This window comes from Ovis aries, chromosome 3 (assembly GCF_016772045.2).
Source record: "Ovis aries strain OAR_USU_Benz2616 breed Rambouillet chromosome 3, ARS-UI_Ramb_v3.0, whole genome shotgun sequence".
Taxonomy (NCBI): Eukaryota; Metazoa; Chordata; class Mammalia; order Artiodactyla; family Bovidae; genus Ovis; species Ovis aries.
This window is the reverse complement of record NC_056056.1, coordinates 116,525,569-116,551,707: the sequence shown is the minus strand read 5'-3', so window position 1 is coordinate 116,551,707 and position 26,139 is coordinate 116,525,569. Positions and strand designations below refer to the sequence as shown.

The 26,139-nt window shown below is 37.2% G+C and overlaps 1 protein-coding gene across 1 annotated transcript in view; it reads right to left on the bottom strand.

The window, feature by feature from the left end:
• Nucleotides 1-26,139, bottom strand: part of PTPRQ (protein tyrosine phosphatase receptor type Q) — a 304,390-nt gene that overhangs the window by 187,928 nt on the left and 90,323 nt on the right. Inside the window, exons 28-34 of the mRNA XM_060412482.1 lie at nt 19,015-19,198; nt 17,453-17,614; nt 17,175-17,354; nt 16,465-16,572; nt 16,050-16,331; nt 4,702-4,884; nt 4,247-4,348 (exon numbers count right to left, since the gene is read on the bottom strand). Coding sequence (XP_060268465.1) covers nt 4,247-4,348; nt 4,702-4,884; nt 16,050-16,331; nt 16,465-16,572; nt 17,175-17,354; nt 17,453-17,614; nt 19,015-19,198 — 1,201 coding nt within the window. The remainder of the gene's footprint in view (nt 1-4,246; nt 4,349-4,701; nt 4,885-16,049; nt 16,332-16,464; nt 16,573-17,174; nt 17,355-17,452; nt 17,615-19,014; nt 19,199-26,139) is intronic.

Genomic DNA, 26,139 nt, shown 5'->3' with positions numbered 1-26,139 from the left:
AAGGGATCAATCCAAGAGGAAGACGTAACAATTGTAAATATCTATGCACCCAACATAGGAGCACCTCAATGCATAAGACAAACTCTGACAGACATAAAAGGAGAAATTGACAGTAACACAATAATAGTAGGAGACTTTAACACCCCACTCACACCAATGGACAGATCATCAAAATAGAAAATTAATAAGGAAACACATGTCTTAAATGATACATTAGATGAGATGGATCTCACTGATATCTTCAGGACATTCCATCCAAATGCAGAAGAATACACCTTGTTCTTAAGTGCACAAGGAACATTCCCCAGGATAGACCACATCTTGGGTCACAAATCAAACCTCAGTAAATTTAAGAAAATTGAAACTGTATCAAGCATCTTCTCCAAACACAATGCTATGAGACTGGATATCAATTACAAGAAAAAAAGTGTAAGAAACACAAACACATGGAGATTAAATAACACATTTCAACACATAATCACCAACAGGTTACTGAAGATATAAAAAAGGAAATTAAAAAATTTCTAGAAATAATGATGAAAACATGACAACTCAAAACCTAAGGGATGCAGCAAAAGCAGTTCTAAGAGGGAAGTTTATAGCAAGACAATCCCACCTCAAGAAACAAGAAAAACATTGGGCAGACAACCTAACTTTACAGCTAACACAACAGGAAAAAGAATAACAAAAAAAATTAAGAGAAGGAAAGATAAATTTATTTATGAGCAGAAATGAAATGAAATGAAAGAAACAATAGTAAAGATAAATAAAAATAAAAGCTGGTTCTTTGAGAAGATAAACAAAATTGACAAACCTCTAGCCAGACTCATCAAGAAAAAAGAGAGAAGAATCAACAAAATTAGAAATGAAAAAGAAGAGGTTACAACAGACAACGCAGAAATACAAAGGATTATAAGAGACTATTATGAACACCTATAAGGCAATAAAATGGATAACCTAGAAGAAATGGATAGATCCTTAGAAAAGTTCAATATTCCAAGACTGAACCAAGAAGAAGAAATTATGAACAACCCAATCACAAGCACTGAAATTGAAGCTGTGATCCAAAATCTCTGAAAAATCACAAGCCCAGGACTAGATGGCTTAACAGGAGAATTCTATCAAACATTCAGAGAAGAGCTAATGCCTATTCTTTTAAAACTCTTTCAAAAAATTGCAGAGGGAGGAACACTACCAAATTTATTCTACGAGGCCACCATCACCCTGATACCAAAACCAGACAAAGACAACACAAAAAAGAAAACTACAGGCCAATATCACTGATGAACATAGGTGCAAAAATCCACAACAAAATTTTAACAAACAAAATTCAGCAATGTATCAAAAAGCTCATACACCATGATGAAGCTGGATTTATTCCAGGGATATAAGGATTCTTCAATATATGCAAATCAATGTGATACACCATATTAAAAAATTGAAAGAGAAAAATTATATACTAATCTCAATAGATGCAGAAAAGTCTTTGACAAAATTCAGCACTCATTTATGATTAAAACTCTTCAAAAATGTGCATAGAAGGAACCGACCTCAACATAGTAAAGTCCATAGATGATAAGCCTACAGCAAACATTATTCTCAATGGCAAAAAACCAAAAGCATTCCCCCTAAGATCAGGAACAAGACAAAGGTGTCCACTTTCACCACTATTATTCAACATAGTTTTGGAAGTCCTAGCTACAGCAATCAGAAAAGAAAAAGAAATAAAAGGAATCCAGATTGGAAAAGAAGAAGTAAAGCTCTCATTGTTTGCAGATGACATGATACTATACATAGAAAACCCTAAAGATAGCATTAGAAAATTACTAGAGCTATTCATTGAATTTAGCAAAGTTGCAGGATACAAAATCAATACACAGAAATCACTTGCATTTCAATAAACACTGAAAAATCAGGAAGAGAAATTAAGGAGTCAAGTACCTTCACCATTGCAACCAAAAGAATTAAATATCTAGGAATAAACTTACATAAGGAGACAAAAGAAATGTGCACAGAAAATTATAAGACACGAATGAAAGAAACCAAAGATGACATAAACAAATGGAGAGATATTCCATGTTCCTGGGTAGGAAGAATCAATACTGTGAAAATAACTATACTACCAAACACACTCTACAGATTCAGTGCAATCCCTATCAAATTACCAATGCCATTTTTCATAGAACTAGAACAAAAAAATTTCACAATTCATATGGAAACACAAAAGACCCCAAATAGCCAAAGCAGTCTTGAGAAAGAAGAATCAAGTTGAAGGAATCAACCTTCCTGACTTCAGGTTATACTACAAAGCTACATTCATCAAGACAGTACGGCATTGATACAAAAACAGAAATATAGAACAATGGAACAAGATAGAAAGCCCCAAAATAAACCCATGCATCTATGGGTACCTTATTTTTGACAAAGGGGGCAAGAATATACAATATGGCAAAGACAGCCTCTTCAATAAATGGTGCTGGGAAAAGTGGACAGCTACATGTAAAAGAGTGAAATAGAATACTTCCTAACACCATACACAAAGATAAACTCAAAATAGATGAAAGACCTAAATGTAAGACCAGAAACTATAAAACTTTTAGAGGAAAACATAAGCAGAACACTCAACAACATAAATCAAAGCAAGATCCTCTATGACCCACCTCCTAGAGTAATGGAAATAAAAACAAAAGTAAACAAGTGAGACTTGATTAAACTTAGAAGCTTTTGTGAAGCAAAGGAAACTATAACCAAGGTGAAAAGACAACTCTAAGAATGGGAGAAAATAATAGCAAATGAAACAACTGACAAAGGATTAATTTCCAAATATACAAGCAGCTCATACAACTCAATGCCAGAAAAACAACCAACACAATCAAAAACTGGGGGAAAGAACTAAACAGACTTTTCTCCAAAGAAAACATATGAAACAAACAAACATGGCTAACAAACACATGAAAAGATACTCAACATCACTCATTATTAGAGAAATGCAAATCAAAACCACAAACTACAAAATCAACTCACACTGGTCAGAACGGCCATCATCAAAAAGTCTATGAACAATAAATGCTGGAGAAGGTGTGGAGAAAAGGGAACACCCTTGCACTGTTGGTGGGAATGTAAATTGATACAGCCAGTATGGAAGATGGTATGGAGACTCCTTTAAAAACTAGGAATAAAGCCACCAGATGACCCAGCAATCCCATTCCTGGGCATATACCCTGAGGAAACCAAAACTGAAAAAGACACAAGTATCCCATTGTTCCTTGCAGCAGTATTTACAATAGCTTAACATGGAGGCAGCCTAGATTTCCATCGACAGATGAATGGATAAAGAAGTTGTGGTATATATTATTCAGCCATAAAAAGGAATGCATTTGATTCAGTTCTGATGAAGTGGATGAACCAAGAACCTATTATACAGAGTGAAGTGAGTCAGAAAGAGAAAGGTAAATATTCTAACACATATATATGGAATTTAGAAGAATGGTACTGAAGAACTTATTTCCAGGGCAGCAATGGAGAAACAGACAGAGAACAGACTACGGACATGGGTAGAGGGGAGGAGAGGGTGAGATGTATGGAGAGAGTAACATGGAAACTTACATTACTGTATGTAAATAGATAGCCAATGGGAATTTGTCGTATGGCTCAGGAAACTCAAACAGGGGCTCTGTATCAACCTAGATGGGTGGGATGGGGTGGGAGATGGGAGGGAGGTTCAAAAGGGAGGAGATATCTGTATACTTATGGCTGATTCATGTTGAGGTTTGACAGAAAACAACAACATTCTGTAAAGCAACATTTTATCCTTCAATAAAAAATAAATTTTAAAAATGCTGCAGGTTAACATAACAGAATCTACTACAAAACTTATTAAATGTCTATTCTTGTGAATGTTAAAAGTGAAAAACATGGTCATAACATACCCAGATTGATGTTCAAGCTATTTGCACCAAAATTTTAGCCTTAAAAATTCCCATGGAAAAAACAATTACTGATTTTTTACAGAATATGAATGACTTAAGAATAAAAAAATGCATTTTATACCTGATTTTACTAAACATAAATATGACTTTGCAAGCTTCTTTTAAACCATGACAATGAAATCTCCATATAAAGCTGATGCAGCACATAAGTGCTACTCAAGGCAAGGAGAATTCTTACACTATATCTTCATTTTATATACATGTTTTTTGAAACGTGACAGATTAAAAATTTATCAACTCTTCACTGCTATATTTACCATCTTCTTCAGTCAGCACATTTACGGGTGCACTCCGAATCCCTTCACCTTTGAGTGTACTAGCTGACACCTCAATTGTATACTGCGTGTACTTCTTCAGTCCTAAATAGAAATAAGATAGATAAGACTTACAAAATAACCTTTAATTACATGCAGGAAAAAAAAAAAACTATGAAATGTTTCTTAACAACCTTCCCAAAGTGAAAACTAAGTGAAAATGTAGTTCTTGGAACAGTAACTCCTATTATGAAGACAGAACAATATAGGAAAATGTGGAAAAGAACTGAATCTTTTTTCACGTGATCTGCAATAGACTCCTACCTTATTGAACCAAAGAGCCAGAACTGTCACACTCTGCATAAAACTACACTTCGCACTTACTTACAACAACAAGCCAACGATTTGTGGTCACTCAGTCAAAATAAACGTAAATATCCAACATTATATTTTTTTACCTTTAATATTCTGGATCAAAGAAGGTGTATTTATCGTTCTTTCCTCATTTCCATTACTTTTCATTAGATAAATTGTATATTTTTGTATAATTCCATTGGGACTACTTGGAGGGAAGAATGACAGCTCAATCTCTCCAGAGGAAATATTTTTGTAAGTAATATTTTCTGGTGCACTATCAGGCACTGAAAAAAAAATTTTTATATATATGTATACACACAGCATAAACAATTCTACGCTAATAATGTATTCTGCTGATGTTTTCACCCCAGTGGTCTAGGATACACATACATATACACACTTGTCAAGTCACTTCAGTCATGTCTGACTCTTTGTGGCCCAGGGACTGTAGCCTGCCAGGCTCCTCTGTCCAAGGGATTCTCCAGGCAAGAATACTAGAGTGGGTAGCCATGCCCTCCTCCAGGGGATCTTCCCACCCAGGGATCGAGCCTGCATCTCCTGTGGCTCCTGCACTGGAGGGGGATTCTTACCACTGACCCACCAGGAAAGCCCATACGCACACACACACACACACACACACACACACACACACACACACACACATATCAGAACATTCGCTAGAATGCAATTATAATAAATATCCTAAACGTAGAAAAATATGGGTATATTATAGCACTTGCAACTGTGCAAGAAAATTTTCATCTCAAAGAAAATTCATACTGCAACTCTACAGAATAAAGTTTATTGGATGATTATTTTTTATCAAAATACTTGAGACTATACCAAACTGTCTTACTGAGCAGAACATGCAGATACAGTGGTCCCGAAGTACATGCAGGGAAATGGTTTCAGGGCCCCCATGCCCCGACCCCCTTCATGGATACCAAACACCAAGTATGCGCAAGTCCCTTATATATAATTGCACAGTATTTGTATAGAACCTAATGACATCCTCCTGTATACTTTAAATCATCTCTAGATTATTTATAATACCTAATACAGTGGACATACTATGCAAATAATTGCAAATACAATGGAAATGCTATGTAAATAGTCGCCTGTCAGCATGCAGGAAATTTAAGTTTTGCTTTTTAGAACATTTTTTCTGCAACTTTTTTTCAAATACTTTCAGTGCACACTTGGTTGAATCTGTGGATTCAGGGCCCACAGGTACAGGCTAACTATACAAGGGGAACTTGCAAACACTCAAAAATTTATTCTGTCTTTCATTAATAACAACATCTAAATGGTTAATAGATTAGTTTTGATATACAATATGATCTATGACAAGGCAAGGATCCTCTGCTAGACAATAGGAAAAGATATAGTAACCTGGTAACAAAACTGTCTCCTGCACCCCACTCCAGTACTCTTGCCTGGAAAATCCATGGACGGAGGAGCCTGGTGGGTTCCAGTCCATGGGGTCGCGAGGAGTCGGACACGACTGAGCGACTTCACTTTCACTTTTCTCTTTCATACATTGGAGAAGGAAATGGCAACCCGCTTCAGTGTTCTTGCCTGGAGGATCCCAGGGACAGCGGAGCCTGGTGGGCTGCCGTCTATGGGGTCATACAGAGTCGGACACAACTGAAGCGATTTAGCAGCAGCAGCAAGGATGTGTGTGCTTAGTCAGTCTTGTCCAACTCTTTGTGACCTCCCAAACTGCAGCCCGCCAGGCTTCTCTGTTCGTGGGATTTTCCAGGCAAGAATACTGGATGGATTGCCATTTTCTTCTCTAGGGGATCTACATGACCCAGGGATCAGACCTGCATTTCTTGCTTCTCTTGCATTGCAGGCGGTTTCTTCACCCATTGAGCCATCAGGGAAGCCCAAGGATACAATTCATCAGTAAATAAAACACCAGTTTCCTGTACCTACGAATGCCTTTATTATATTGAATGTAATGGCCACAAAATGGTTCTCTACATATAATCAACTACTAATACTACATGTGGGATTCCAATTCTAGAAAACTGGATAGTGGAAAAGCTACACTAAATGAATGCTCATTATAATTAAAAGCAGTAAAACTTTACATAAAGTTAAGCTTTTTCTTGTAAGGAATTGCAGAGCTGGCAAAGAAGTCAGAAATCTATGGTGGACCAAAAACAAATACAAAAAAATAAATAAATAAAACAAAAACAAAACAAACAAAAAACACAGTAAAAATAGGCGTCCTGATATGAAAGCTGGAACTAAAGCCTGCTCTGACTTACAGGGTAATGGTCAATTCTGGTGACTTTGAGTTTCTGTATTAACTGCTGTGTGAAGAGCCAGAAAAAGAAGGTAAAACCCTGGGCCAGGAGAAGGGTAAAAAATATCCCTGCATCAAGTGTTGGATCCCCAAAGAATGCAATTTCAACAAGACCCACGATATGGGCCAATTCTGGGGGCACTTTGAATTCTTCAGCAGAGTTGAAGAGAACCTGAGTGGTTCTCCCTAGACTTGTGTGATGCGGTATGCTCACTCTCACAGAACAAGGTGTGAAAAGGAAACCTACCAAGAAAAAGAGGACAGAAAAGTAACTTTTTTCCTCTTATCATGCCTCTGGGTGGAGAGGCGGAATAGGAAAAAAAAAAAAAAAAAAAAACCTCTGCACTGTTGAAACTGTAAGCCTATCCCTATGAGCATACGTGGCCCAGATCCATGGAACATATATAATCACTTAGAACCAACATGGAACAATGGACTGATTCAAAATTGGGAAGAGTATGTCAAAGTTGTATAATGTCACCCTGCTTATTTAACTTTGATGCAGAGTACATCATGTGAAATGCTGGGCTGGATGAACACAAGCTGGAACCAAGACTGCCAGGAGAAATATTAATAATCTCAGATATTCATTTGACACCACCCTAATGGCAGAAAGCAAAGAAGAATTAAAGTTCCTCTTGATGAAGGTGAAAAAGGAGAGTGAAAAAGCTGGCTTACAACTCAGCATTCAAAAAATGAAGATCATGGCATCTGGTCGCATCACTTCATGGCAAATAGATGGGGAAACGAGGGAAACAGTGATAGACTTTATTTTCTTGGGGTCCAAAATCACTGGGGATGGTGACTGTAGCCATGAAATTGAAAGACGCTTGGTCTTTGGAAGAAAAGTTATAATCTAGACAGCATATTAAAAAGCACAGAGACATTACTTTGCCGACAAAGATCTATATAGTCAAAGCTATGGTTTTTCCAATAGTCATGTATAGGTGCAAGAGCTATACGATAAAAAAGGATGGTGGTGGTATTTAGTTGCTAGGTCATATCTGATTCTTGCAACCCTATGAACTGTAGTCTGTCAGGTTCCTCTGTCCATGGGATTCTCCAGGCAAGAATACTGGAAGGGGTTGCCATTTCCTTCTTCAGAGGATCTTCCTGACCCAGGAATCAAACCCAGGTCTCCTGTATTGCAGGAGATTCTTTACCTACTGCAGACTGTTTACAATTACCATTGCAAATGCTTTACCAACTAAGCTACAAGTGAAGCCCCAAAACGCATGAGAGCCAAAGAATTGAGGCCTTCAAACTGTAGTGCTGGAAAACACTCCTGAGAGTCCCTTGGACAGCAAGATGGAACCAGTAAGTCTTAAAGGAAATTAGCCCTGAATATTCATTGGAAGGACTGATGCTGAAGCTGAAGCTCCAAGACTTTGGCCACCTGATGTGAAGGGCCAACTTGTTGGAAAAGATCCTGATGCTGGGAAAGATTGAAGACAGGAGGAAAGGGGACAACAGAGAATGAGATGGTTGGACGGCATCACCAACTCAATGGACATGAGTTTGAGCAAGCTCTGGGAGTTGGTGATGGACAGGGAAGCCTGGCATGCTATAGCCCACAGGGTCGCAAAGAGTTGGACACAACTGAGCAACTGAACAACAAATATAACCTGAAAAGACCTCTACTTCAGAATAGAAATTAAAATGAATTTGTAATACCGAGTTGCCCTTACTCGAAAGCAATTAGCAGAAGCAAACACACATTTTTTCTGAAGAAACTCAACTTCAACTTAGGTTACAATTAGACAGAAAAGTGATACCGATTGAAAAACTACTGGAATTCTCTATGCAGAAAAATTAACAAGAGCAAAATACCAACATAGTCAGCCAGTCAGAAACAGAGAGAAAGCCATCAGTGCAATCTCACTAGCTGAAACTGTAAGCAATGCATTTACACAGAAAAATACTTGCAGGAGATGAAAGACCATAGTTGGAAAGATAATGGTTTAAAATTGCCTTCATAGAACAATAGTGATTAATGAGGTTTAAACAATATAAATTAGATATATATATTATTATTACCAATACTCATAATGCCACTGCAAGTTCTTTTCCTTCAAGAGAAAGAATTCAACCTTTTTACTGGTATTCTAAATACAATGGATATAAATATGCTACTAAAAATTTAATAAAGAAAATTCAGATCCTTAAAAATATGGAAAAGTACCCCTCACCCCCACTGTTACCTGTTATGGAGTGTATTGCATCTAAGGCAGACTTAACAGGAAAAACTTCCATAAAAATGCTGACATTTCCAAAACTTTGGGAAGAACTTTAATTCGATGCACAGCTTGATATAACAATATAATCCTACAATCCCTCCCCAACTCAAAATCTTCCCTACTGTCTTCCTAAACCAATGCATTAAATTGACAAAAATCCTCAACAAGTATTCTGCTTCCTTAACCTTCTGGCTCTAAGTGAAATCTTAAAACTGCTTGAAAATACTACAACATAACACTCTTGGGTTGGCAGCTATTTGTTTTTCTCTCATCATCTCTGGAACCATAGGGCCTAGAGACCTTTCCGTATCAAGGTTTGTTCTTTCCTCTTCCTGAAAAACTCTAGGTGTTACCCCTCTTGTAAGACAATCATCCAGTGGTTCTCTGCCATTTCTCCAAACATCTTAAAAATTCAGTCACCTGACAACTGACCTCCTCTCTACCACTGTGAGATGTCAGTTCAGTTCAGTCGTTCAGTCGTGTCCGACTCTTTGTGACCCCATGAATCGCAGCACGCCAGGCCTCCCTGTCCATCACCAACTCCCGGAGTTCACTCAGACTCACGTCCATCGAGTCAGTGATGCCATCCAGCCATCTCATCCTCTGTCGTGCCCTTCTTCTCCTGCCCCCAATCCCTCCCAGCATCAGAGTCTTTTCCAATGAGTCAACTCTTCGCATGAGGTGGCCAAAGTACTGGAGTTTCAGCTTTAGCATCATTCCTTCCAAAGAAATCCTAGGGCTGATCTCCTGCAGAATGGACTGGTTGGATCATGGAAATAACCTGTGTAACTCCCTAGACTCTATATTCCTTGAGCTCCACAATTCCAATATTTTTTTCCTCCGCCTCCCTCTAATCAGCAGCCTTCATAGCAACGCCTGAGGCCTTCATTACCAATAACTGCCAATATTCCTCTCTTTGGCAACTATCTACGTCTCCAGCTGACCAACCACTACACTGTCAGTTCAACAAGTCACTGACACTCATCAAGTCTTTACTGTCCATCACCATGCTTAACATCCTCAGCTCCCTGCTTACTCAGCTCAGACAGTCTATCACTAGAGTCACTCCCTAGCAATCTCCACCAACTCCTTTTTCTATCTTACTTTTCTGGCAAAATTTCAATGTTGTTTAAACTGAACTCAGGGCTAGTCTACATCCGCAATGCAACAGGTGAACATGTCTGAATAAAATACCACTCCATGCTGACTAGCCTTACTTTAATTTATAACCTCAAATCTCAATCTTTTTCCATCACTCGGCAGCCTATCTATTTTTCAGTTAATTCAGTCTTCTACTGTTATGCTTGTTTTCACCATCTTCTTTCTCCACAAACATCCAGTATCTCCTCCCTCTCTTTATTCAAACCTGATAAACCTGCTTCTAATTTCATCGAGAAAATAAAACAGTCAAAGAAGACTATATGTTTTCCTACCACTCATCTTCAACTGCCTTCTTATCTAAAACCTAGTCCATTTCTGCACTAAATTCCATTCCATCTACCTAGTTAGACTTTAGACTTGACGTTTTTTCCTCTCTGTTGTATTTTCAGTTTTTCTCTCATCACTGAATTATTTCTATCATGACACATACATTGTACGGGGCTTCCCTGGTAGCTCAGCAGATAAAGAATCCACCTGCAAGCAGACCCTGGTTTGATCCCTGGGTTGGGAAGATCCCCTGGAGGAGAGCAGGGCAATCCACTCCAGTATTCCTGCCTGGAGAATCCCATGGACTGAGGAGCCTGGTGGGCTATAGTCTATGGAGTCTCAAAGAGTCAGACACGACTGGCTGACTGAGCACAGCACACACACACACACACACACACACACACACACACACACATCATATACACGTGGACACACATCAGTTATTGCTCTATTCTGTCCTCCATTCTATATCCACATTTCTCAAACCTTGCCTTTACCCATTTTCTCCACTTTCTTGCCTATCATGCTCTTTTAATCCCACTTCAGTTGGGCATTTTCTCCTCATTTTTAACCAGGAAACGTACTCTCATGGTGTCATCAATGACCTTCATCTTGCCAAACCACTAATCAACTGTGTGCTATCACTTCACCGTCAGGAGCTTCCCTGGTGACTCAGTGGTAAAGAATCTGCTTGCAGTGCTGGAGACCACCTGCAATGCAGGAGACTCAAGTTCATTCCCTGGATCAGGAAGATCCTCTGGAGAAGGAAATGGCCACCCGCTCCAGTATTCTTGGCTGGGAAATCTCATGGACAGAGGAGCCCATCAGGCTACAGTCCATGGGGTAGCAAGAGTCAGACACGACTTAGTGACTAAACCACACTTCACTGTCAGCAGCACTTGACGTAGGAAACAAGTTGCTTCTAATTTAAAATATCTCTTCATTAGACTTCCAAGACATGACCTTCTCCTGACTTTCCCCCGACCTCACTGGCCACTCCTGCTCAGTCCTTGACTGGCTCCTCCTTGACTTCCCAAAGTCTCCGTGTCCTGTTACCCGAGGACACATCAGTATGCTTCTTTTCAACTCTCTCTGCATTTACCCTCATGTGACTTTACCTCATCCTTGGCTCTGAACACCCAACATATGGTGATGCTTTAAGACTGTATATTCAACCCTGGATCCTTTCTGTGAGTTTTAAACATATATGCCCAATTGCCTTCACGACAGGCACTTGAGTATTTCAAACATGTTCAAAACATGAACTCCTAAGATTTCTCCAACCTGATCTCCTCCCCAGACTTCCTCATTTCAGTAAATGGCACCTCATTCACCAAGATGCTTAGGCCAAAAACCTGACAGTAAATCTTGAGTTTCCTCTTTATTCCCACATCCAATATATTCAGAAGAAATCTTTTAAAACATACCAAATTCTCATCGCCTAATTCTCCAATAGCTTCACATTGAAATTAAACATCACATACCTTAGTATGGGGCCCACGAAGGTGTGGCCCACCTCTGCCTCTCTCTCCCTCATCTGCGAATTCTATCCGATAGCTCACACTGCTCAAATGAGAGACATGGTCTCCTCTCCCTCAGACACGCCAAGCGCCTTCCCTCTTCAGGAACTTGGTAATTGCTATTCCTCCTCTGGAACATTTTCTTCCTTATCCTCATCTAAGTAAATCTCACACATTATTAATATCTCTAGGCAAATATAACCTCCTTGGAGAGGCCTTTTCTCAGTCTTCCATCTCAAATTGCCTGCTCATTCTTCCATAACTCTCTTTTCTTTCCCTGATATTTTTTTTTCAAGGAATTTGCCAGTATCAAAAATCATATATACTATTTGTTTACTGGCTTATCTTCTCTGACCCTTTGAGAATGTTAAGTTCCAGAAAGACAGAAATCCTGCCTTATTTACTGCTGTAACTATAGGGCCTAGTTCAGTGGTAGTACGTGATATGGAATCCATAAAAAGTCTGTTCAGTGAATGAAAACCTATGCTCAAGGTGGTACAGAACATATTTAAAACAAAGGAGAAACTTACAGCTAAGGAAAGTAAGATTGAATTGAATAGCTCTTTAATTGCAAGGGGAAAAAGGAATTAGTGATGCTATACTTGAACTTTATAAATCAGTAGAACTTGGGATTTTGAAAAATTCTCATTGGAATTTGCTAACTCGTCCCTGTGGATTTACCCGCCTACGACCAGTAGTCAGGATATAAATATGCAGCCCTGACCCCAGGCTGACATCCTATGCGTTTTTGTTCATTTCTCCTTAGGGGATAACCCATGCTAGATCTTCAGGGAAAATAAAGCAAGATAGATTTAATGACTTGGTGATTTTGGAGAGTAATCACATATTTAAATTTTTCTGAAATAGCATAGTGCTTCTAATTGTAGAAGTATCACATAAAATGGATAACTCATGAATGAAAAATAATTATTATATCAGTTGGAATAAGCTAGAGCTATTAAAAACTAAAACTAAATAATTTAGTTCATGATCATCCTAAACTAGTGGGACGTTATCTTGGGTATGCCAGAAGATTATTGTTTGGCATAGATAGTTTTAATGTCACATAGAGAAAGTAATAAAATGCCTTTCATTAACATGAATAAATTTATACAGTCCCACACAAAGTTTTGATCAACAACTAAGTTACAATTGCCTAGGAGTTACTGCCCCAATTCAGACTTACTCAAGGCAGTGGTTAAGGCTTACTGTAAAGAAAATTATATCTTAAAAAAAGAAAGGAAAGAAAATATACATATATAGATCATCAAAGGGTAATCTGTATGGGAACTTAAAGTTCTTTATGTGCTTATTGTGCCCTAAGTGTGAGAAAATATAAACTAATCTCGTTTGTTTACTAACTGCACACTCTATAGTTAAAACACACACACGATCAACCCTATATTGATTTTTCCTGCTTGACACATCAGGATTTTACTTTCAAGCATTATAAACTCTAATTCCCCAATCAAGATAAAACATCTGAACAAATAATTTACTCCTATTTGTAACTAGCAGCATAACACTATTAATTAGCTGTAGTTGGCTTATTTAGTTAGCTGAGTGAGCACAGCTCTCAGTTTCTCATGAAACAGTATTGAAAAGTGGGATCTTGATCTCTGGAGTAAGAGTAGAGGGTGTATTTATTGTATTTAACAAGAACATTGATCCCTGGGAGTAAACAGTTGCTCCTGAATACATCCTGCTTCAAATGACACCTTGAGATGGTGTTTAAAATTCTAGCTACCTCTGTTGCAAAAGGAACTCAAATTGGTGGTTCAATTGTATTAGACATGATCTAGAGGAAAAGTCACTGATGCAGATTCCATTGCCTGTGAAACACCCAGTCATTAATATCAACTTTAGGAGGGTGGGAATTCACTTTCTTTTGCAGTGCTAATAGAGCCCAGGGAAAGGTTTCTATACTATAAATTATTTGCTGAATAGTTGTTGAATGGATGAACCTCGCAGACCTCAGTTTTTCATTAGGAATGCAGATAATAATACCTTATTGCTTTATTGTAGAATTAAAAAGACAAATTTTGTGAAAGTCAATAGAAGAATATGCTGCAGGTACTTAAAATATGCTTCTTTCCTTACATGGTGTAAAATGAAACCAGGTAGAGACTTTTCTCAAAAATACTTATTTTCCATACATTTATAAAAGCAATGAAGCATGCTAATATATATAATAACAATTATTTTGCACCATAATATATAATTTATGATGATTTTTAAAAAACACTATTTTCATTACTCATTCCTGCCATTACAACTGTTGTCATCCCCTATGGACAGTTTTATGTCATTTCATTTTATTAATTCATGTGACAGTCTCAAGAGAATGAAAAGTGGAAAAAAAAAGTGTCAGTCGCTCAGTTGTGTCTGACTCTTTGTGACCCCATGGACTGTAGCCCCCCAGACTCCTCTGTCTGTGAAATTCTCCAGGCAAGAATACTGGAGTGGGTTGCCATTCCCTTCACCATGGGATCTTCCCAACCCAGGGATCGAACTCAGATCTCCTGCACTGCAGATGGATTCTTTACCATCTGCGTCATCCTCTATGGTCAATTGTATATCAATGTATTTTATTAATTTCTGTGACCAGTCTCAAGAGAGTACTTTTGCCCAACGGTAAGCTGGTTTACTAGGTCCCTGATTCCTCAAAGATCAGAGACAGGGCTCACCAACAGCATCTGGATGAACCATAAGAAATTGCTGATACTTAGCCAATTATGATGTATAGGAACAGTGACTCCAATCGTCAACCAGTAGCTAGTCAACAAATATTTATTTTTTTTAAATGTGGGGATAAAACAGTAATTTACATTTAGTTTTAATTCTAGGCATGTGCTACAGAGTTGGCCTAAAAGTGATGCTCCAATATGTGTTTATAAGCAAAATATAAACCATGCACTAAGATCATCAAATGTCTTACTTTGTGCTATTTGCTCTTGTACACTGAAACTGAAACACAATTAATTCTTTGCTTACATTATTTCATTTATATGGGATACACACCTGGCCACAACCACCTATATAATGTCCATTCCACCTGATTCTTTAAGATTAAGGTCAAATGCTACCTCCCCTGTAAGGCTTCCCAGGCATGTCCTTTCTGTGCTCAGACTCTACACCTCTGTCTATATATATATACTCAAGAATGTATACAGATATACACACATACATAGACAGATGTATAGAATTTACATGTATTAAGTCTATATACATCTATGGGCCTCTCAGGTGGCTCAGATGGCAAAGAAGCTGCCTGAAATCCAGGATACCTGGACTATACATCTATAGATATATATCTACTTACATCTTTACATGTGTGGCTCAGACAGTAAAGAATCCACCTGCAATGCAGGAAATGTGGGTTCGAACCCTGGGTCGGGAAGATCCCCTGGAGAAGGAAATGGCAACCCACTCCAGTACTCTTGCCTGGAGAATCCCTTGGACAGAGGAGCCTGCGGGGCTACAGTCCATGGAGTCACAGAGTCAGACACAACTGAGCAACTAACACACACACCCATTTATACATACACATGTATAAATATAGATATATCTATAGATAGATGCATATGGATGTATACAGAATTTATATAGATTATATATAGTATAGGATTCTATTCTTATGAATGTGTCTCTGCTATTTCCTAGTTTCAAAGCAACCTAATTTATAGGTACACTGAAAGGACTTCTGATTTCTCAAGATACATCCTTTGGGGAAAAAAAAAAAAAAACCACTGACTTTTAATCCCTTATATGTAAATCAGATTTTAAAAATTTACACAGCAAGTCTTTTCTCACACCTTCCCACAAAGATCATATAAATTCCTGGATTATACAGAACAGAATGACAGACTTCCGGTTATGTAAAATATAAAACAATATGACAATTATCGGCCATGTTTACTTCATTAATATGTATGGGGAAAAAAACTTACCAGTCTCAGAAGTCCTCACAGAAAGTATAGAAGATAACTGATCGCCATGGCCAAATCTGGTATATGACCTTACAGAAATGTTATAGAGGGAGTAAGGTTTTAAGTCTCTTAAAATTATGTTTGTTGTTGAGGTGTTCTTCATGAATAAGGTATTTACGTTTCTGTAGAGCACTTCATAGGCAACAATAATCCCGTTGGGTTTCTCAGGTGGTGACCACTTCAAACTTATTTCACTAGCAGTAACATCAGTAACTTCGACATCTTGAGGTGACGATTCTGGTTCTGGGGGAAAAAAACCAATATGTGTGTTTTTTCATGTTTATTGCTTCAGACGCTAAAGCAGCATGAGGGAGATGACAGTAAGCATGCAACACCACTTCCTTCTTTTTATTAAAACTGCACCTAACATTCTTACCATCTTCTGGAGTTCTCACGAAGATGTCATTTGCTTCGGACAAAGAACTTTCTCCAACAGTGGTTGAGGCAGCCACTCTCATTTTATATCTTGTGTATTTCTTTAACCCTGTAAGGAAAATAGGCCATTTGTTCAAAGTCCGTAGAATACTATTCCTGGATTAGTGCCGTTTAACATCAAGGCTAGTGAAAATAACTTATCTGGGAGACTGGTTCTCTAAATCAGTCTCCTATAATCCCAATCTCCCAAACTTCCTTGGTATAGGAGCCTTCCATCTTGATGAAGTTTTAGTTCTCTCCTAAAATATCAAGGCAGTGGTCTGAGACTGAAGAAGCAATTTTTGGCACACTGCAAGGAATGTAGCTGATTTGGCACAAACACCACGTCAGCTCAATTACTTCAGCCGATGGTCACATTCAGTCAATCAAGCCTTCAATACTGAGTTATTTTGATGCATCAGGCATAAAATTCCGTAGGTCAAGTATATTCTTAGGATACCTGCGGTCTGATGACTTTATTTGCAGATAAATATAGTGAAAGAAAAACAACATTTAATGAAGTTATTTCTGCAAGTATTTTTAAAGATATCCGTGGGAGCATAGCACAACAAAATTTGCAGTGATGCAACATGTACCCCGCAGTGTTTAATGGCATAGAGAGATGTGCATTTTCCATCAGAATAAGAATATCAAAACAAAATTCTGTTCTACCTGTTATGAGAAAGTTGTTATCTATAGCAGTCATCTGGAATGCTCTGTTTGTATCCAGTTCCATTGCATAAATTGTATAATGAGTTATTTTCCCATTAGGATATTCTGGAGGATCCCAGTATAACAAAATAGATGAAGAACTAATATTTTTATAGTTTATAACTTGAATGGAGCTTGGCACTTGAGAAGAAGAATGAAAAATTAATATGAATGAAAAGTATTACAATGTACCAGAGCAATATCTGCAGGCAGCTATTTCAAAGGAAATATATTCTTACCTTGCTCAAGCGTCCTAACATTGAGAACCGTTGGTGGTCCTTCTCCCATGATGGTGAAAGCAGATACACTAATCATGTGCTCAGTGAAAGGTACAAGTCTCCTGATAACGTAGGACAGCTGTTCAGCAGCAATGTCAGTGATATACTGATTCCTTGAAGTTCCTATTTGAAATCAGTTTTTAAAAAATTTAACAAGTATTTGGCTTTGTGATCAAAATCATTTTGCTTCCACAGTGAAATTTTAAACCCAATTTCACACTATCCATTAATCTCTCCATGTAATCCCTTATATGAAAGGTAGACACATAATAATAAATATACTGAATGTACTCCAATAACATATATAGACATTTTGTGCTCATAATATAGTTTTGCTAGTTGTTATACACTATCCCAGAATAAGAGATTCGTGTTTTGAGAAAATATAACTTTCTAAAAAAGACAGGTTAGGAATTCTTTTCCTAAAAAACAACTGTGCAATGATATCAAATTGAAATATTATAAGTCAGTGCTGAATTATGATATAAAAATCATGGAAATAAGATTTTATTTGGACTCAAAACTCACCACACATTTGCTAAATCCATTAATGATTTAACAAGCATACTTATAAAACTGCCACATAAATATATCTGAACAAGGATTTCAAAAAAATCCCTATTTCAAAAAATAAGCTAGTTTTTTTTTTTTTTAAACTTAGACTGTGCACTTCCAACAGTGCACAGTCAAAGTATTAAACAAAGTATTTTTAAAAAAATCTGTATCAGAAATCATGGGCCTCTTAATTTTTAGTGTCTTCTAAAAATTGTCTTCTTTGCCCAGGAAAAACATGTCAGTAAATGAAATAAGCACATATTGAATGCAATGTGATACTTTTGCCAAATTCCACCATCAATATAACAAATTTTAATTTGGAAGGGAACAAATATCAAATTAGAGAAGAAACAACAAGAGAAACCCTTTTTCTCACTTAGCATTTTAGAAAAAACAGAGATAATTTAGATCTGCTTCTTCTAACCAAATATTTTTAATTCACTATATATGACATTCTCCTTATAGAAACAATAAGATCCCTTGACCCTGAGTAGTAAGTATATACACTAATGACATCACCACGTCATTGGGGTCACCTCCACCTGTTGATCACCCCGTGCACTAGAGTTGTAACTTTCTGACCTATTTACCTTCAGTGACATTTGAAAACCTATTAGTCAAAAGCTGCAGAGAGTGTGAGGCCTGTGAATGATTTGAAGATATGTTAATCCTTTCCCATCACACCTGCTTTGGCAACTGTAATAACTGATTGTCTCTGCAGCTTGGCTGGAGACTCTAGGGTGCTACTTTCTCTGGAGGAAGGTCAGATGGGTTAGGAGGGGCCAGCTCCTGCCTGTGTGGCATTTCCATTTGCCGCATGAGGTTATCCAACAGTTAAAGAAAAAAAACTGACTCTAGCCCATGGACCATTAATAATTGGGTTGAACTCTGAGCTAAGGTTCATATCTGTGCTAGCTAGTACTGGTGGTTTAAATACATTTCACACAGAGCAAAAAAAATGTACCTACCAAATGTTGAAGGCTGGTCTTCAACTCTGCCCCTCACAGGAAAGTAATTTTGTGGATGACTGTTATATATAACTGAAGCAAGTGAATACAGATCAGAAGACATCTCTGCTGAACCCTCAAATAATCCTGCCATTGACTCTACTATGCTCACAGTTTCTGGAGCCATGGGGTTTATATACTGCACCTGAAAACAGATATTTGCAAAGACAGTGATGGTTACATTTAATAATGGCTGCAATCAAGTACTAGTTTCAACAACTAATAATTTTGGAATGATAAATTTTTTAAAGATAATATTATTTCCATGACTACTGTCTCCCTTACACTCCAAATTTTCATTCTGAAACTATTAAAATCCTGCATCATTGTAGCCCATTATGATCAGTTCCGTATCTTAAAACTCTATACTGTGTAGTGCAAAAAAGGAAATAATTTATTTCTGACTAAAAAATGGTTTAAAAAAATAGCCATCCTCATGCAAAGTTTCATGACTAAAATATTTTAGCTGCTTACCACCCAATAATAAGTTGTTTAAGCCTACTGCCTTATTAAAATGTGTTTGCTTTGCCAATATACGTCCTCATTTGTACACCAGGTGTGAGCAGCCTGCATGCCTACTGGGTATATGTCAATAATAATAACTTTTAATCAAATGAAGTTACAGACATGAACAAAATTAGATGGCAATAGTTTTCAAACAGTTCAAGACAGACCTATGTAAAGCTCTGGGCCTAAGGAATATTTAAGGTAATTGTGATTGTTCCAAGATGCCGTAATGTACCTCACATGAATCAAGTCCACCAAAGTAGCAAATAGTGACATGAAATAAAACATCATGAGCATACGACAAGTATATACAGTAGAGTTTTACGTTAGGACAACAAGAGAACTCTCTCCATTCTTTCCACACAGCATAACAGATTGAGACAAAATGAAAAAATCTGAAAATAATCTAGGTTTAGATGATACCAAGACAATATTAATAATTGTGTTGATTGTGATAATGGAATTACATAATGAATTAGAATTTCAGTATTTTTTAGGAATCCATACTTAGTTAGGCATGTAAGAGCAAAAATATATGAACTCTGGAATTTATTTTAAAACACGCCTGCATCAACAGCAAAAATGAGAGATGGCAACAAAGACAGCATGTTGATAATTATAGAATCCAGGTGATAGGTTAATGGATACACATTATACTCTTTTTTCTTTCATTTATACCAGTTTAAAAATTTTCCAAAATGAAGTATTGGGGGAAAAAAGACAATGTTTTAAGAACTACTCTTTTTTCGGTCAATTTCTTCAAGACTCACCTCCAAGCCCTTTTTTTTCTAGAAGATTTTTTTCAAAGAAGATGATCACTCTGTTCCTTCCAAATCAATGTTCTTGCAACCTCAGAATTTCTAATTAATTCAAAATATAGATTTTATTTATAAATTTTGATACACCTATCTTTTAATTATTTTTTGAGTTGAGCCCAAAACAGGCTTTTAATTCCTTATGAACATAAAGCATTTAGTTTGTTTTTTTTTTTTTAAAGTAGGTGCTCAGAAAAATATCAGGAAGGCAAGGAATTTTTAGGCTGCTTACTTAACTAGTTACAAAGGCAGATCATTTGAACATTAACTTTTCTGAGAAATAAATCAAGAAAAGATGCAAAGATATATTTAATTCTCCAAATTATATTTATAAGATAAAATTATCAAAACCTTATTTCTTTACCCAGGGAAGTATCATGATGAAAAGCAGGGAGATATCAGTAATATTTACTTCAAAAATATTATGATAAATCACTCTGGGTAAGGAACCATACTTGGAACAAACTAAAGATCTTCCACCTTCCAAGGCCCACTTCAACTTTACTTCCACTGGGAAATCAGAGAAGGCATGAATCACAAACACATAATTCAGAGATGCTCTGGTATTCCAGTCAATAGTTTATGCCTGAACCACACAGCTGTTTCCACTATCAATCAACCACCCTTTGAGAAGCCAGTGTGCAAAGCACTACAGAGGGTACAAGGGGGTAACACAAAGAATTTCCCCTGAACTATGATTTTGCGTTAAATCTCACAATATTTTATACCAACATCAGATACATTTTTGAGAGTTAAGCTATAGTATCCCATCAATTAACTAAGTTAAGCATCTCTGTTGACAAATTACTGTTCCAGCCTAAGAGGTGACTGAGAAATTTTGACTATCTGAACTTCTTCCAAATACACTGGAAGGACCCTCCTTAACTATAAGTGATCTGTATCTATAAATTTGAACTGGTTTTGTAAAAATCCAGGATGTTACTAATTATCACCAAGTGCGCCACGTTGTCAATATTTCTTACACTTTGCCTCTTTAAAACAGGGATTAGGTTTTTCAAAGGATGAAAAAGAAATAATTTAAAGAAAAAATGATTAATAAATTAAAGAAAAAATGGCATTGAAACATGTATACTATCATGTAAGAAACGAATCGCCAAGTCTATGTTCGATACAGGATTCAGGATGCTTGGGGCTGGTGCACGGGGATGACCCAGAGAGATGATATAGGGTGGGAGGTGGGAGGAGGGTTCAGGATTGGGAACACATGTACACCCATGGCGGATTCATGTCAATGTATGGCAAAACCAATACAGTATTGTAAAGCAAAATAAAGTAAAAATAAAAATTTTTTTTAAAAAAGAAAAAATGATAGGAAAGAATCAGAACTTAAGAAAATAATGAGAAGTGGCTGAGAAATAGGAGTGGAAATGACTGATAGAGAAGGAAATAAAGGCCTATCACAACTCCCCCAAGTTTGGCCTCATTGAGTTAGTCTAGTATTCTCAACCCCAGCACTAATGACATTCCATGTTTGAGAATTTTTTTGTCATAGGGAGCTGTGCAGGGCATTGTAGGGACCAGCCTGCCTGGTCCCTACCCACTAGAAACATATTCCCTGTGGTGACAATGAAAACTTCAGAGATCGCGAAATGTCTCCTGGAGAGCAAAACTGCCCTCAATCGAGAACAACTGAGTCAGACAATGTCACAATTCATCAACATGAAAGCCTTCTCATATGCTACCTAGGAATCTTTGGAATTGATATGAAAGAATTAGAAGTCTTCAGAGTTCAGTTCCTAATCCACCTGAATAAACCAACCTGATTCTACATGTAACAGTCTTTATTATAGCTAACATGACTGTATTTTCAAAAACTTTACTATATCTATCAATTTACACTTTCTGGAAGTCTACTCAATTGGTTTAATGAAAACGTTGACTTATTCTTAAGAAATGCTTCCATATTTTATTATAAACTATAACATGATTTGTACTATTTTCAACCAGTGGTAAAAAGAATTTTATAATTAGTATATGTTTGGAAGCCTTTTAATGGAAACTGTATCATTCTGCACTTATTTGGGTGACAAATCCTTAAGGCTTGATTCTGTCTATGTTCCTAATGCTCAATAAAGTAAACATCTCTAGAATTCCTATACTACTTTTGAGTCTTGTTCTCAGCCTCATTCTGGAGCCACTGGCCAAGCATTTGGCTTGCGTTCTTATGTTCACCACTGACAAACATTTATATACTTGAGAAATACGTTGGATGAAAGGATGTATCTATAAAAATCTCAGAAATTTGTGACACTATATAGCAAGATGTCTTTGGGGAGAAAATCCCTGAGGATTTGATCTGAAAAACAAGTACAGAAGTACAGAATGAGATCTGAGTATGAAATTCAACTAGGGAGCAATTAATGAAGAGTGGACTTTAGGATTTTTTATACTTTCATCTAGGTGGAATAAGTCTCCCAAATAAATTAATTTTATTCTTTGCATTGATAGAAGCATAAAATTCATGCTAAAGGAGAAAATAATTCTGCTCAATTTGGCTTCCGTTAAACTATATGTGGAACATAGTGTTCAGCTGAGAAAGAAGCTCATTGATAAACTGGAAAATAAATACACAGGAGAGTAATCAATCATATGAATGACTGATGAAAAACTGAGGATATTAAGCCTTAGGGAAATCATGACCATTATTTTCAAATGATAAAAAGTTAAATCATTGTATATTATTACTACTAATGGAGACACCAACATTAAAGCTGCTGCTGCTGCTGCTGCTAAGTCGCTTCGGTCGTGTCTGACTCTGTGCAACCCCATAGACAGTAGCCCACCAGGCTCCCCTGTCCCTGGGATTCTCCAGGCAAGAACACTGGAGTGGGTTGCCATTTCCTTCTCCAATGCATGAAAGTGAAAAAAGCTACTTTGTGTCAAGTACAGTGATAAATATTTTTACCCGTGTGATCACTTAATTATATCCCAAAGAAAAAGGTATTATCATCTCCATTTTACAGTCAGCTGTTCAAGTTCATAAAACTAGTCACAGCAGAGGTAAGACTGTAATATATTTCCCTGGTTGCAAATTCCAGACTCTAAGCTACTCTAAGCTACCGCGTGGGTCTGAAGAGAAGAAATGGGATAAACTGGTAAACACTAGAGAACAAATACTTCGGTTCAAAACTGTTAAAGAACATGGTAGGTTCTTATTTATGTATGTTCTGGACCTGTCATAGTACCTGGAACTTTACAGCTACCTAATAAATGTATGCCTGTGAGACCACAAAGAAGCATGGCTTAAAGCTTATAGAACAGGAGCTGACTACATGGTCGTGGATAGTTGATCAAATATTTTAGCAGAAGCTGGATTATGTTATTAATTACCTTCATATATAAGCTTGGAAGTTGAAATAAAAGTCCTCAAACCCTGAGATTAAATTTTCAGTTTTTTTTTCAAATATGTGTTTAAATAATGAGAGTAAAATCCTATACATATTTCAGCATGCTTAAATAACTCCTGTCTATTAAGAAACAAACAAGTCATGAGAGGTCACTGGAAAAAATTTCAATAAGGGTAATGATATCAGAGCAAACCTAGCATAGGATTATATTTTAATACTTTTTAAAAAGTATAATTTTTGTCATAATATATGTATTCTACATTCTAACTTTTGGGATAACAGTAAAGATTTGTTGACTGAAAAAAAAAAGTGTCATCATCATGATGTATGCAGGTAGCTAACAATACAAGAGATGATGAAGGATTTTCAATGAAAATAATATTTTCCTGTCTGTAGCTTTCCAACTGCAAGTCTTACTCTCTAGAAGAAACATTTTTTTGAGATTTTGAAATCAACTGTTTATTTTTAACTAAGATATAATCAACATATAACATCATATTAACTTTCCAGTGTGCAACATAATGATTCAATATTTGTATATTTGCTGGAAGCAACACCTTTAATCATTTCTGTTTCAGTTCTTATGGTGTTACTTCTAAAATCACTAGATAATATGTTTTACTTTTCCATTAAGGGTCACTGAGGCTTCCCTTGTGGCTCAGCTGGTAACGAATCTGCCTGCAATGTGGGAGACCTGGGTTTGATCCCTGGGTTGGGAAGATCCCCTGGAGAAGGGAAAGGCTTCCCACTTCAGTGTTCTGGCCTGGAGAAACCATGGACGGTATAGTCCATGGGGTTGCAAAGAGTCACTTATTTTAGACAGTATCAACTGACTTTCTGCTGCAATAGGAAAGCATTAATTACTAAAATAGATGCATATTCATGTTCCAAGTCCAGTCTCATTTTTTATTTACTTTTATAGTTTAAATGCATTAATACTTTAATCAGGATGGCTTGTAACCCACAGACTGCAGAGCAATGCCTCTCTCATGATCCTTCTACCATCCCTACCTCCTGCTATTCATGCTTTTATATAATCCCTTCCTCTTGTGTGGGAAGTGTGATTTTCATCCAACCAATGGACTAAGGGAAAGGCAATGGGATGTCACTTCCATGGTTACATCAGACTGTCCTTGCTGGCTTGATGAAGTAGAGGGCCATGTTGGGGAATTTCTGTGGCAAGAAACGGTGGGGGACCCCTATGAGCTGGAGCTAAGGATAGTCTCTAGCCAAAGGGCCAGCAAGGATCCAAGGCCCTCAGTTTTATAATCAAAAGGAAATTAAATCTGCCAAAAATCTAAGTCAGTTAAGAAGTAGATTCTTCCCCAGGTAAGCATCCATATGGGAACACAGGAAGGAAAGACCCTTAACTGAAGCCTTATGAGATCCTAAGCAGGGAGCCTACACAAGCTGTCTGGATTCCTGACCCACAGAAACTGCGAGATGATGAATGTGAATTGTTTTAACTTGTGGCAAACTGTTATACAATGGAAAACTACTAGTGTAGTAAGCTAACAAAAATAGTCCAGGCAATCCTGAGCTGGAGTGAGGACACAAGAATGGAATATAGAGGTAAGAAGGTTACACTTTGAACTGGCCTTAACATTGAGTGGCTATTAAATGCTAAGTATAACCAAAGTCAGAGGTAATTCCAAGATTCTAAGCCTTCATGAAGACAAGATAATGGTGTCATTATCCAAAAAGAGAGACATCAGACATATAAAAATGCCACAAAAGCCTCCCAAATGCTTCGACAATGATTCTCAGATCAGAGATCTGTGTTGTGACCAATCCAAGGGGATAGGGAATTCTATGCCTGTTATTTCCTATCTGGGTTTCAACTCAGTCTCTCTCCTGACCTTGTTATTGATCATTAAAGGTATCAATTACCCTTACAGACTTTCTTCTTCTGTCACGTAGGAAAACTAACAGGTCCCTATCACTGTCCCAGGACTTCTATCGTCTGTCTCCTCTTTCCAATCAAGAACCAAGTCCTATTATCTCAAAAAAGATGGTTTTGTTGTTTTATGGGGGTAGATGACTTTAAATGTGATGAGTCCTGGCACAACTTCCCCACAGATGATTGTAATTAGGGAAGCAGAGTGTCAGAAACATCATCATGGAAAACGAGGTGAAAGAGTCATACAAACAGGAAGCAGTGACTGAAACTCTAACGTGGATGAAAGAACACTCTGGAATACCCTCATCAGGAAGGAGCTAGAAAATAGTAAAAGAGCTAGCTCTCTTAATTTAGTCATTTTTCATACTACAAGGCCAATTTTTTTTTGCAAAGTTGCAGTATATGACGGTAGAGCAAGTACTAGGGAGAAAACGGTTGTGTCAAAAGCTGGAGAGGTGGAGGTAAAGGAATGGATTTTGGAGGACACAGGGAAGAT